The following is a 12,910-nucleotide window of genomic DNA, read 5'->3' on the forward strand; positions in this document are numbered from 1 at the left end:
TGCAGAGGCGACAAGCCTTCTTTACTGTGAATCTATGGAATAGTCTACCGCAGGAGCTGGTCACAGCAGGGACAGTAGACGGCTTTAAAAAAGGCTTCGATAAATTCCTGAAACAAAAAAATATAAGCTGTTATGTGTCAAAAATGTTTACTTCCCTTTTCCCATCCCTTGGTTCAACTTGATGGACATGTGTCTTTTTTTCAACCGTACGAACTACGTATACTCTGTCTATCTCTGTCATAAATATCCCAGAGTGGTGGTCATCTAGGGGTGGTCATCTAGGGGTGGTCATCTAGGGGTGGTCATCTAGGGGTGGTCATCTAGGAGTGGTGGTCATCCAGGGAGACGCCCAAGGACATACACTGATACCAATGATGAAGACACACACTCAGGCTAAGCAAGATGGAGACGACAAGTGTCCCATACAATGACTATGTAAGATGATATCTGTATTCTGTATTACGATCTAAGTTATATTACAATATGGATCTGTCTATGTATGTATCTCTGCTATTATATGATTTTTTTTAAATATATCTCCATAAACAAACCATCTTTTGTATAATTTTCGTATTCCTCTTATTGAATACTGATCAAGAATATTGAAGGAAACGCGGTCAATATTAACTTTTTAGTGGGTCAGAAAGACAGTGAGAACGACATTTAACAGTAACACTAAGGCTGGATTCACACGAGGTCATTACGTCCGTAATTGACGGACGTATTTCGGCCGCAAGTCCCGGACCGAACACAGTACAGGGAGCCGGGCTCCTAGCATCATAATTATGTATGATGCTAGGAGTCCCTGCCTCGCTGCCGGACAACTGTCCCGTACTGAAAACATGATTACAGTACGGGACAGTTGTCTGGCAGCGAGGCAGGGACTCCTAGCGTCGTACATAACTATGATGCTAGGAGCCCGGCTCCCTGCACAGTGTTCGGTCCGGGACTTGCGGCCGAAATACGTCCGTCAATTACTGACGTAATGACCTCGTGTGAATCCAGCCTAATAAGTAAAAAGGCAAAACCATTATCATACTTACCTTCCTGGGTCTGTGACAGTAAATTAAGCAGTGACAGCTTTAAGCTGTCATTGAGTTAGTTTACATCACATGGTCCCAGGTTACGTCTGTTCATTGGCCTACTTTTAACCCCTTGTTGTGTCACTTTATGTGGTAATAACTCCGGAATGCTTTTGCCTATCCAAGTCATTCTGAGATTGTTTTCTCGTGACATATTGTACTTTATGTTAGTGAAAAAATGTGGTCGATAAATTCAATATTTATTTGTGAAAAACTTCAAATTTTAGCAAAAATTAGCATTGTTCTATATTTAAATGTATTTGCTTGTAAAACAGATAGTAATACCACACAAAAAAGTTACTAGTTAACATCCCCCATATGTCTACTTTATGTTTGCATTGTTTTTTTTCACGTCCTTTTATTTTTCTAGGACGTTACAAGGCTTAGAACTTTAGCAGCAATTTCTCATATTTTCAAGAAAATTTCAATAGGCCATTTTTTCAGAGACCAGTTCAGTTCTGAAGTGACTTTGAGGGCCTTCTATATTAGAAAGTCCCCATAAATCACCCCATTTTGAAAACTGCACCCCTTAAGGTATTCAAAACCACATTCAGAAAGTATTTGAACTCTTTAGACATTTCACAGGAATTAAGGCAAAGTAGAAGTGAAATTTACACATTTCATTTTTTTTTTGCCGAAATTCATTTGTATTAAAAAAAAATCTGTAATACAGACGGTTTCACCAGAGAAATATGTATTGCCCAGATTCTGCAGTTTTTAGTAATATTGCACATGTGGCCCTAGTGTCTTAATGGACTGAAACACAGGCCTCAGAAGCAAAGAAGCACCTAGTGGATTTTGGGGCCTACTTTTTTTAGGAATATATTTTAGGCACCATGTCAGGTTGAAGAGGTTTTGTAGTACCTAAACAGTCGAAACCCCCCAAAAGTGACCCCATCTTGGAAACCACACCCCTCAAGGCATTTTTCTAGGGGTATAGTTAGCATTTTCAACCCACAGTTTTTTTGCAGAATTTAGTGGAATTAGTCTGTGAAGATGAAAAACACATTTTTTTCTGTGGAAACATAGAATTTTTTCATTTTTACAAGGAATAAAGGAGAAAAAGCACCCCAACATTTGTAAAGCAATTTCTTCTGATTATGGCAATACCCCATATGTGGTCACACACTGATGTTTGGATCCACAGCAGGGCTAAAGAGGGAAGGAGCGCCTTTTGGATTTTGGAGCGCAGATTTAGCTGGATTGGTTTTCAGTGCCATGTCGGGTTTGCAACGCCCAGGAGGGACCAAAATAGTGGAAACCCCCCAAAGTGACCCTATTTTGGAAACTACACCCCTCAAGGAATTTTCTAGGGGTATAGTGAGCATTTTGACCCCACAAGATCTTTTTTAGAGCTAAGGTGACCAAAAAACAGCGATTTTGGTGCTTTAAATTCTTTATTTCTTACAGCGTTCACCGTGCGCAATAAATTACATTTTACTTTATTCTGCGGGTCGGTACGATTACGGCGATACCATATGTGTATAGTTTTTTTTAAGTTTTGCAGCGTTTGCACAATAAAATTAAGTTTCTATAAAATAATTTATTTTCTGAGACACCCCATTCTGAGCCGTAACTTTTTTATTTTTTCGTCAAAAAAGCTGTGGGAGGTCTTGTTTTTTGCGGGACGTGTTGTAGTTTTTATTGGTGCTATTTTGGGGTAAATGTGACTTTTTGATCACTTTTTATTCTATATCTTGGGAGGGGTGGTGACCAAAAAATAGCAATTCTGACATACCGTATATATCGGCGTACAAGACGACTTTTTACACCCTTAAAAAAATGTCAAAAGTGTGGGGTCGTCTTATATGCCGGATATTGTCTACATTAGGGATGCACGTTGCAGCCGCACAGCTCAGTATAGTAACACATGAATGTATGGGAGCGCGGCTGCGGCTGTGTAATTCAGCCACAGCCCCGCTCCTGAGTCATGATAAGTTCGCAGGGTCAGGATGATGCAATGCGGCCAGCGCTGCACTAATGAGCGGCGGCACTGGAGACAGAACATGGCGGGCGCGCTACAAAACACCCCCATGTTCTGTCTTCAGTGCCTGAACTGCCGCTCATTAGTGCAGCGCCGGCCGCATCACCTCATGCTGACCGCGCGCGCACTTCCTGTCAGGAGCGGGGCAATGGCTGTATTACACAGCCGCAGCCCCGCTCTATAACGGCGGAGATCAGAGAAACCGCTCATCTCCGCCGTTATTCCCCTGAATGCTGCGATCACAGCTGACTGCAGCATTCAGGGGAAAGTGAGAAGGGGGGATGCCCCTGGATCGCGTCACAGGGAATTCCTGTGACGCGATCGAGGGCCATACCATATATGGGCAGACAGCCCAGGGTCTATTGACGGACCCCAGGGCTGTCTTACCATATTTCATGTTGTTAGGACATACCCAAGTATGTCCTAACAACTGCCTGTGTATTATCCGTCCACAGGTTAATGTACTGGCACATATCTGATATGTCAGTACATTAAAGTTTAAAAATAAAGTAAAAACAAAGTATTGTTAAATTTTAAAAAAAATACACCTTCACCTTTTTTACAATAAACATTAAAATAAGTCTCAATACATAAAATACACACATTCAGTAATGGCGCGGACAACAATGTTTTTGCATCATTTATGATGTGTACGCTGTAAAAAAATGAAATAAACACGGCTTTCATTCACTTATTAATGTGAGGCGCGAGGTGCGATGAATTTACCCTCCATGTTCCTCACATTAATAGTAATTAACCCCATCATGTACCTCGCACATTAACCCAATATGACTGAGAAACATTTTTTTAATAATCACGGTGGGGCTTATGTCACAGTGGTGTGTTACCCCTGTTTTTAACAAGTTACTATTAAAAGGTATTTTTTACTTAATTGTTACTTCAGTGAACCTTATAAATTTTTCATATTGTGGGAGCACAATTAAATTTTTATCAAACTATACAGTGAGATTAATTACTATTAATGTGAGGCGCGTTCAAAATTCATCACATGTCGCGCCTCACATCAGAAAACGGAAGAATTTTTTTTTTATTACTGTTGGCAAAAGTATCGAAATTGGTATCGAAATCGCAATACTAAACGAAGTATCGGTATCGAAGTCCAAATTCTGGTATCGTGACATCCCTAGTCTACATATTGTCTACACACAGGTTGTGTGTTACCTTGTGAGCCTGCAGTCCGGTACACAGGCTCCCGGGATGCACGGAATCCGCCACGGATCTGAGGGAAGCCGGTATTAACCGCCAGGGAACATCTCTGTAAGATCCTCTGGCCCGCCCTTTCCTCTCATTCCCTGCCTCTCAGATCTCGCGCGATGAAGCAGCCTATCTGTGCATGCGCGAGTTCAAAGAGACAGAGAGTCCTGGGTCCTGGGTCCTGCCGCCGATGGCCATAGTGAAGCGCTCCTGCACGAAATGGTGAGTATATCTTAAATTCTATATTTTAAGGGTAAAAGTTGGGGGTCGTCTTATACGCCCAGTCGTCTTATACGCCGACATATACGGTAGTTTTCCGTTTATTTTGTTTGCGACGTTCACCGTGCAGAAAAAAGAACATTATAGTTTCGTAGTTTGGGTTGTTACGAACACGGTGATACCAAATATGTGTACTTTTTTCAAGTTTTCATTTTTTCCCTATAATAAATGACTTATTATAGGAAAACAAAAACTTTTATTTTTACACTTTTATAAAACATTTTTATTAACTTTTTTTTTACTTTTTACACTTTATTTTTTTTACCTGCAGCTTTGATCGCTGCTAGAATACATTACACTACCTAGGTAGTGTAATGTATTCCAACTGTCAGTGTAACGTCACAGTCACTCTGACAGTAAGTCTACGAGGACCAGCCAGAGGCTTCCATATATGGCAGACGCAGAGGCCGTTGCCTGGTCTCCAGATGCCATCACAAGCATCAGCAGCCCCCACAATTGCATTGGGGCTGCTGATGTGCTACAAACCCCCTAAATGTGGTGATCGCAATCGAGCACCACATTTATCGGGTTAATTGCCGAAATCAGCCCACCCCTGTATATGGTGCTCTATAGACAGCCCACTCCAGTATATAGCCCCCCTGTAGATATAGTCCCCCTGTATATAGCCCCCCTGTAGATATAGTCCCCCTGTAGATATAGTCCCCCTGTATATAGCCCAGCCCTGTAGATATAGTCCCCCTGTATATAGCCCCTGTAGATATAGTCACCCTGTATATAGCCCCCCTGTAGATATAGTCCCCCTGTATATAGCCCAGCAGATATAGTCCCCCTGTATATAGCCCAGCCCTGTAGATATAGTCCCCCTGTATATAGCCCCCCTGTAGATATAGTCCCCCTGTAGATATAGTCCCCCTGTATATAGCCCAGCCCTGTAGATATAGTCCCCCTGTATATAGCCCCCCTGTAGATATAGTCCCCCTGTATATAGCCCAGCAGATATAGTCCCCCTGTATATAGCCCAGCCCTGTAGATATAGTCCCCCTGTATATAGCCCCCCTGTAGATATAGTCCCCCTGTATATAGCCCAGCAGATATAGTCCCCCTGTATATAGCCCAGCCCTGTAGATATAGTCCCCCTGTATATAGCCCCTGTAGATATAGTCACCCTGTATATAGCCCCCCTGTAGATATAGTCCCCCTGTATATAGCCCAGCAGATATAGTCCCCCTGTATATAGCCCAGCCCTGTAGATATAGTCCCCCTGTATATAGCCCCCCTGTAGATATAGTCCCCCTGTAGATATAGTCCCCCTGTATATAGCCCAGCCCTGTAGATATAGTCCCCCTGTATATAGCCCCCCTGTAGATATAGTCCCCCTGTATATAGCCCAGCAGATATAGTCCCCCTGTATATAGCCCAGCCCTGTAGATATAGTCCCCCTGTATATAGCCCCCCTGTAGATATAGTCCCCCTGTAGATATAGTCCCCCTGTAGATATAGTCCCCCTATATATAGCCCAGCAGATATAGTCCCCCTGTATATAGCCCAGCCCTGTAGATATAGTCCCCCTGTAGATAGACACCCCCCGTAGATAAAGTCCCCCGTGTAGACAAAGTCCCCCCCGCAGATACAGCCGCACACTTCTATTGCAATTTAAAAAAAATAAAAAATATTCAAACTCACCTTATTCCCGCTCCCACGCCGTCCGGCAGCCATGGAGACCTGCTCTATTCTGCGCAGGTCTCCAGGGGGTTGAACACAGCGTCTATGAAAGGCGCTGATTGGCTGGGCAGGATGACTTTCCCTGCCAGTCAGTCAGCGCCTTTCATCGACGGAAGCGTCACTGGTACAAAAGGTACCAGTCGCTTCATTCGTGGAGAGGCGCTGAATGGCCGGGCACGGAACGTGCCCGGTCATTCATTGCTTCTAATTGTACCTGTGTCCTTGCGACACAGGTACAATTATAGTGCAGGAGGAGGTGGCGCTGGCGCCCCCTCCGAACTGCGCCCGGGGCACATGCCCCGCTTGCCCCCCCCTAGCTACGCCCCTGCCTATGTCCTCCTGCTCTTCTGGGGTACAGCAGCAAGTCACTCACACGCAGTGGCGCGCTCTCCTGCTCCTCTCTGGCAGGCTGCGTCAGAGGCGTGTTCTAGACCTGCCTAGCGTGCGGTAGATCTACTAGATATGGAGGATTCCTTAAAATGGTTAGCCAGTAAAACATGGCGGCCCTATCTACTGGGGAATCATCCCAGCCCAACACTGAAGGCCGACCTTGTAATACATAGACAGCTGGAATCATTAAGAGCAAGAGCTGTTGTTTGTTAGCATCTCTCTGCTCTGGCCCATAATGCGGAAATTACTTTCTATTATGTTCAAAAGTCCTAATAGCGCGGATGGACAAGGGTTATCCTTGACACAAACATTCTAAAGAATCTTAAATGGGTTCCATAGAATTACAAAAAAAGTGACTGCTTTCTTCCGGAAACAGCACCACACATGTCCACGGGTTGTGTCTGGTATTGCAGTTCACCGGCTGAGCTGCAATACCCCACACAACCTGTGGACTGGAGTGGCACTGTTTTTACAAGAGAGCAGCCATGTTTTTCTAATCCTGCACTGCCCCGTTAATAGAAACTCTACAGCATAGTTGGCATCGTCATAGTAACCAGTAAGTTTCCTTTGCCATTGTGATATACATTGTTCTAGAACACTGAAATCTAGATCCAAGTGATTCACCGCAGATTTACCATACACTTCACGCTTCTCAGTGTGCAGTGTCCATGTTATCTCTATTGTCTTACTACTTTTAGAGAATATACATTTTACAATCTTCTGAACCAGAAGAGAGGACCTCCTGGTCTACTACAGAATAAAGGATTGCTGGATAAGGTATCTATATACTTAAAGTTACCATCAAATATACTGATTGTGGACCAAATACCTGCTAATAACTATTTCAGAGAAAGTAGAAGGTTTTCTCGCCTTGAACTTGATGCCCTGGTTTCTAAAAGTAAGAGGAAAGATTAAGGTGTGGTGTAAACCCCCAATTTCTATGGCGGCCAGAATTTACTGGTACAAATATTGATCCTGTCACAGGGATTATATGTCTTACAAAACTGTCCAGTATGGATTTCCGGTAAATAATTTAGAACTATTAATGCAATTATTATCGATCTGATTTGGGGTGGTAAAAGATCTAGGTGTCTTACTATCGATATTGAAATTGCCATATGAGAAGGGGGTGGTTAAAATATCCAACTTTTAGCTCTATTACTTTACAACCCAACCAGCACAATTGGTGGATTATGATAAAGGGTTACTGAATGGTGTAAAGGCAGTTGAATCTTTAAAGAGGCTCTGTCACCAGATTTTGCAACCCCTATCTCCTATTGCAGCAGATCGGCGCTGCAATGGAGATAAGAGTAACTTTTTTTTTTTTTTTAAACGAGCATTTTTGGCCAAGTTATGACCATTTTTATATTTATGTAAATGAGGCTTTCTAAAGTACAACTGGGCGTGTTTAAAGTAAAAGTACAAGTGGGCGTGTATTATGTGTGTTACATCTGGGCGTTTTTACTTCTTTTACTAGCTGGGCGTTGTGTATAGAAGTATCATCCACTTCTCTCCACAACGCCCAGCTTCTGGCAGTGCAAAGACACAGCGTGTTCTCGAGAGATCACGCTGTGACGTCACTCACTTCCTGTCCCAGGTCCTGCATCGTGTCGGACGAGCGAGGACACATCGGCACCAGGCGACAGAGGCTACATCGACTTACCTGCAAACGCCGATGCTGCTGCAGAATCAACTGTAGCCTCTGGTGCCGATGTGTCATCGCTCGTCCGACACGATGCAGGACCTGGGGCAGGAAGTGAGTGACGTCACAGCGTGATCTCTCGAGAACACGCTGTGTGTCTGCACTGCCAGAAGCTGGGCGTTGTGAAGAGAAGTTACTCTTATCTCCATTGCAGTGCCGATCTGCTGCAATAGGAGATAGGGGTTGCAAAATCTGGTGACAGAGCCTCTTTAAATAGGGAAAAAAAATCTGCATGGTGATGTGCATGGAAGCAAATATTCTCTCACGATTGGGGAGTAATATTACTGGGGGAATGATTCAGAGAATATGGGACAGGGTGAGGGATAAAACTCTAGGGATTAAAGGCTATTTACCTTTTACCCCAGTTTGGGGTGATATATTTACAGACACTGAAATTCTACAAGGGGTTAAGTTTTGGAATGATAAGGGGGCTACATTTATGATGCACTGGTTTAATAATAGGGTGGTTAAGTCTTTTGAGAAGATTATTGGAGAATATGGGGTGTTAGATATACACTTTTTACAGTACGTACAAGTACAATATGATATTAGGTCACAATATGGGAAGAGAGAATTCAGATTGTATAACCACAAACTATTTGATTTCTTAATACACTCTGTAACTAGAAAAAGGTGGTGGCAAAAGTAAATTCTATGTTAAATTGTAGTGATACAGAAGATAAGGTGAAGAAGAGTTTCATTACATGGAATAGGGTGGTGGATACACTAAATAATGATAAGTGGATCAATGCGCTAAAAATGATGCCAGCAACCACTAGAGATAATGTATTTAGAATTTCACAGCTATTCATAATACATGATGCGTATTATTATACACCAAAGAAGTTAAAATGTTTAATCCCGGAGGTGAATACCCTTGTCCAAGATGTGCAAACCTAAATGTGGACTTGGTCCATATACCGTGGCGCTGCCCCAAGCTCCATATTTATTGGGGAAAACGTATAGCCGAGATACCGTAGATAGAAACGGTAAAATACGGATCCTTCTGGATGAAATAATCATCTTCTGGGAGCTAATATGGAAATAAAAGGGAGACAAGAGGCTGTATTAACATTGAATGTGTTGTAAATGGCAAGAAGAATTATTCGTAGTAGGATATGGAGAATGACGAAACCGATTATCTCAGAGAAAATGTATTATGAAGAAAGAGGGCAGCTATTGAAATATAAGCAAACATGGTCTAAATGGGAAAAGAATTTAGGATCAGAATGTCAATTTATGATTTTTCAGGGGTTTCTTGATAATTTAGTATTTGGAAGTGATACTAATAAAATATTTTTCTAAAAAAACAATTTAAACGTTATCTATGTAGAATACATTGACAAGTTTACATATTTTATCATATTTAACCGTTTGAGGACCGCCCACCTTATATATACGGCGCAGGTTTAAGCTTGCTCTCCAAACAATTGGGCAGCTGAATGTCGGTGGTCTGCAGTCAGCGACTGTCAGGGACCCTGGAGAGTAGGTTACTGTCTTCTCTGTACTCACATTCACACTGGTCACATGATCGCCGGGATGCCGGTAGTAGGAGGCTGCTGCTAGGTCTAACTAGACCCAGCACAGCCCTACGGGTAAGTTCACACGTAGCGTAAATACTGCACATTTTCTGCAACAAATTTCATTGTGTAAAATCCGCAGCATAATACAGCAGCAGCAAAGTGGATGAGATTCTACCAAATCCCCTTCAGACACTGCGTAAATGATGAGTGGAAAAAACGTTCAGAAATTGACCTGCGGTGCGGTTTTCTTAATCTGCAGAATGTCAATTGTATTTTCGTAATCGCTGCTTTTGTGTTGTGGGATTTCCCCATTAAATTCAATGGGAAGTAAAACCTGCAGCAAGTAGCAGATAATGCGTTTTTTTGCGGCGGAATAGCAGCGATTCAGCCGCAAAAAAAGTGTGTACTTACCCAGAATTCTGTGTTTCTTCGTCCAGCCTGGCCTCTTTGGATGACCTTTCCATCCATGTGGCCGCTGCAACCAATCACAAGCTGCAGTGGTCACATGGGATTAAGCGTCATCCTAGGAGGCTGGTCTGCAAGACTTCAGAGGGTAAGTATGTGTTGTTGTTTTTTTACGAGCAGTTTTCCGCAGTCGACATTCCGGACAAAAAAATGAACCACAATTTGGTGCAATTTTTTTTCAGTCGAAATTCCCTGCAACCGCCAGGGAGGATACACTGTGTACCTTTATGCAGTGTCTCCGCCCTGTGTGAACGTAGCCTAACAGGGACAATAGTCACTATAACAGGGTTCATATACCCTGTAAATCTGCAGCCCCAGTTACATTAGAAAAGTCCCCCAAAGGTCTTTTTTGACTTTCTAGGGATAGACCATAATAACAAAATTTATTTGGGGATTTGCCTTGTTCTCCTCTGGAATACGAATCTTGGCATCATCTGTGCATATTCACAGCAGACTGCATATACCCATGACCCATGAGAGCAGACAACTTTTAAGGCTGAGCTGCCCATAGGCATAGACGTGTTCTAATAAAAGGTTACATTTTTTTTCCTACATTTGGTTAAATATTGCAATGTGTTTTTTCATAACTAAGAAATAATCATCTGTTGTAACTTCATCTACAGAAATAGAATCCAGAATCTAGACTTCAATAATCATGGGGAAAGCTTTCAGCTGCTGCAAGCTGGTTCCCGATGTAAAGAGCAAAGTAAGAGTGAGCCGCCATGAAGACACACAGAAAACAAAGAAAGGAAAAAACCACCACGAACCAAGTAACTGTTGCAAGTATAGTATTACTCCAGTCATCAGTGCTGATCTGAAGGAGACTCTGACAACTACTAAGTCACCAAGCGTCAAGATGGACTCAGAATATCCAGTCCTCAAAGATCAAGTGTCCACTCAAGAGCAACAAATATTTAATGTTCCACAGCGCATCATACTACACACATACACCAAGAAGATCCTAAAATGTTTAGCAGACTTTGTGTGCCGGAGATGCTTCCAGCTGTACCACCTTTCCCCAATAGATGTAGTAGAGTGGATAACAAGCATAGACAGACAACTTCTCCTTCAAGGATGGCAGGGCCAAGGATTTTTAACATCAGGCACTGTGGTGTTCCTGTACATGCTTTGCCGAGATGTCATCTCTTCCCAGATAAGAAGTGAGAAAGAACTAAAGGCAACCTTGTTAACATGCTTGTATGTGTCATATTGCTATATGGGACACCAGATCTCCTACCCACTAGGTCCCTTCCTGGTAGACGGCAGAAAGGAGACCTTTTGGTACCAATGTCTGTCCATCATTGCTCACATGAGCTCAAAGATGATGCGTCTCAATACTGACCCAAAGTATTACAGTCAGATGTTTGTGAGCCTTAGAGCTGAAGGAAGACAAGCAAACGAAAATCTTCTGATGAGTGGACTACCTGGAATGATGGCCAGAGAGGAAAGTTCACACGGATCATACTACACTTTATATCTCTGAACAATATTCCATCAAAAATAGACACCACTCCAATGGGAAGCGAAGCTTCAGTTTGTGGTAGCTATTAAAGAACTAAAACCTTCTCCTGGAACCATCGTCTCTACAAACTGCCAGGAAGTGACATGTAATCGGCCAACAACAGAGCTCTCAAATGTAATTTACTCTCCCAGCGCCGGTCTCTATCAGCAAGGATCAGTCTCAGGGGAGCAGTCCATGACTACGCACTCCTGTAGAGCAGTCTCTTGGCCTTACATGCAGTGGGAGGGACACTTGGTACTCAAGGCCGAGGTTTTAAAATGTGCACTACCCCCCCCCCCCCCACCCTCTGCCATGTCTGGACCAATCTTAGTCAGGTCTAGGAGCCAGCGCCAAAGTTACAAATCTCTGTCCTTGATACATGCTGTCGTATTACTACTTGGATACATGCTGTCATGTTACTACTTTGGGTACATGCTGTCATGTTACTACTTGGGTACATGCTGTCATGTTACTACTAGGGACTGTGTGCATATTACCCTTTTATCACGCTAGGTTAGACTAAAACCTTTTGCTATAAATAACAAGACAAACTACCACTGAACTTTTAAACGTGGGTTGACATGGACGGTCGGCCACACCTTTATTTATTTCTTAATTCAATATTTTCAAAATATATAGCTGTAAACCATTATTAATGAACCCGTATGCCAGCCCGCCTAAGGCCCGCCTGTAGGTCGTACTTTTCCACAAATAGCGCCTGCTGTGACATAAAATCCACAAACACTCTGAGAAAATAAAACAATGACAACCAAAAAAGACCATCAAACAACATAATGGACTCCAACATTGAAGTGTCATGAATAAACATAACAAAAGCCAAACTGTATGCGGTTTCCTTTCTTAGTTTCATCAATCATTTAGCCTTTTTTTTTTTTTTAAACCGTTATTTTCCATTGTGTTATTCCACTTTTTTTTTTTAACATCCTTTTTTTTTATTTTCTTTTATTTTTATAAATATATACATAATTTCTCTTTTTTTTTTTTTTTTTTTTTTTCATAAGAGAAAAAAATTGGGAGGGAGGGTGGGAAAAACAGGTAAGTGTACACACGATTCTTTGGCAATAC

The 12,910-nt window shown here is 42.5% G+C and overlaps 1 protein-coding gene across 1 annotated transcript; it reads left to right on the forward strand.

Moving 5' to 3' along the window:
• Nucleotides 1-10,950: 10,950 nt before the first annotated feature.
• Nucleotides 10,951-12,603, forward strand: LOC142741035 (cyclin-dependent kinase 5 activator 1-like). The gene has a single exon (XM_075850436.1). The coding sequence runs from the start codon at nt 10,979-10,981 to the stop codon at nt 11,804-11,806; it is 828 nt and encodes a 275-aa protein (XP_075706551.1). The 5' UTR covers nt 10,951-10,978; the 3' UTR covers nt 11,807-12,603.
• Nucleotides 12,604-12,910: the final 307 nt, after the last annotated feature.

This window comes from Rhinoderma darwinii, chromosome 2 (genome assembly GCF_050947455.1).
Source record: "Rhinoderma darwinii isolate aRhiDar2 chromosome 2, aRhiDar2.hap1, whole genome shotgun sequence".
In the NCBI taxonomy this organism is placed as follows: Eukaryota; Metazoa; Chordata; class Amphibia; order Anura; family Rhinodermatidae; genus Rhinoderma; species Rhinoderma darwinii.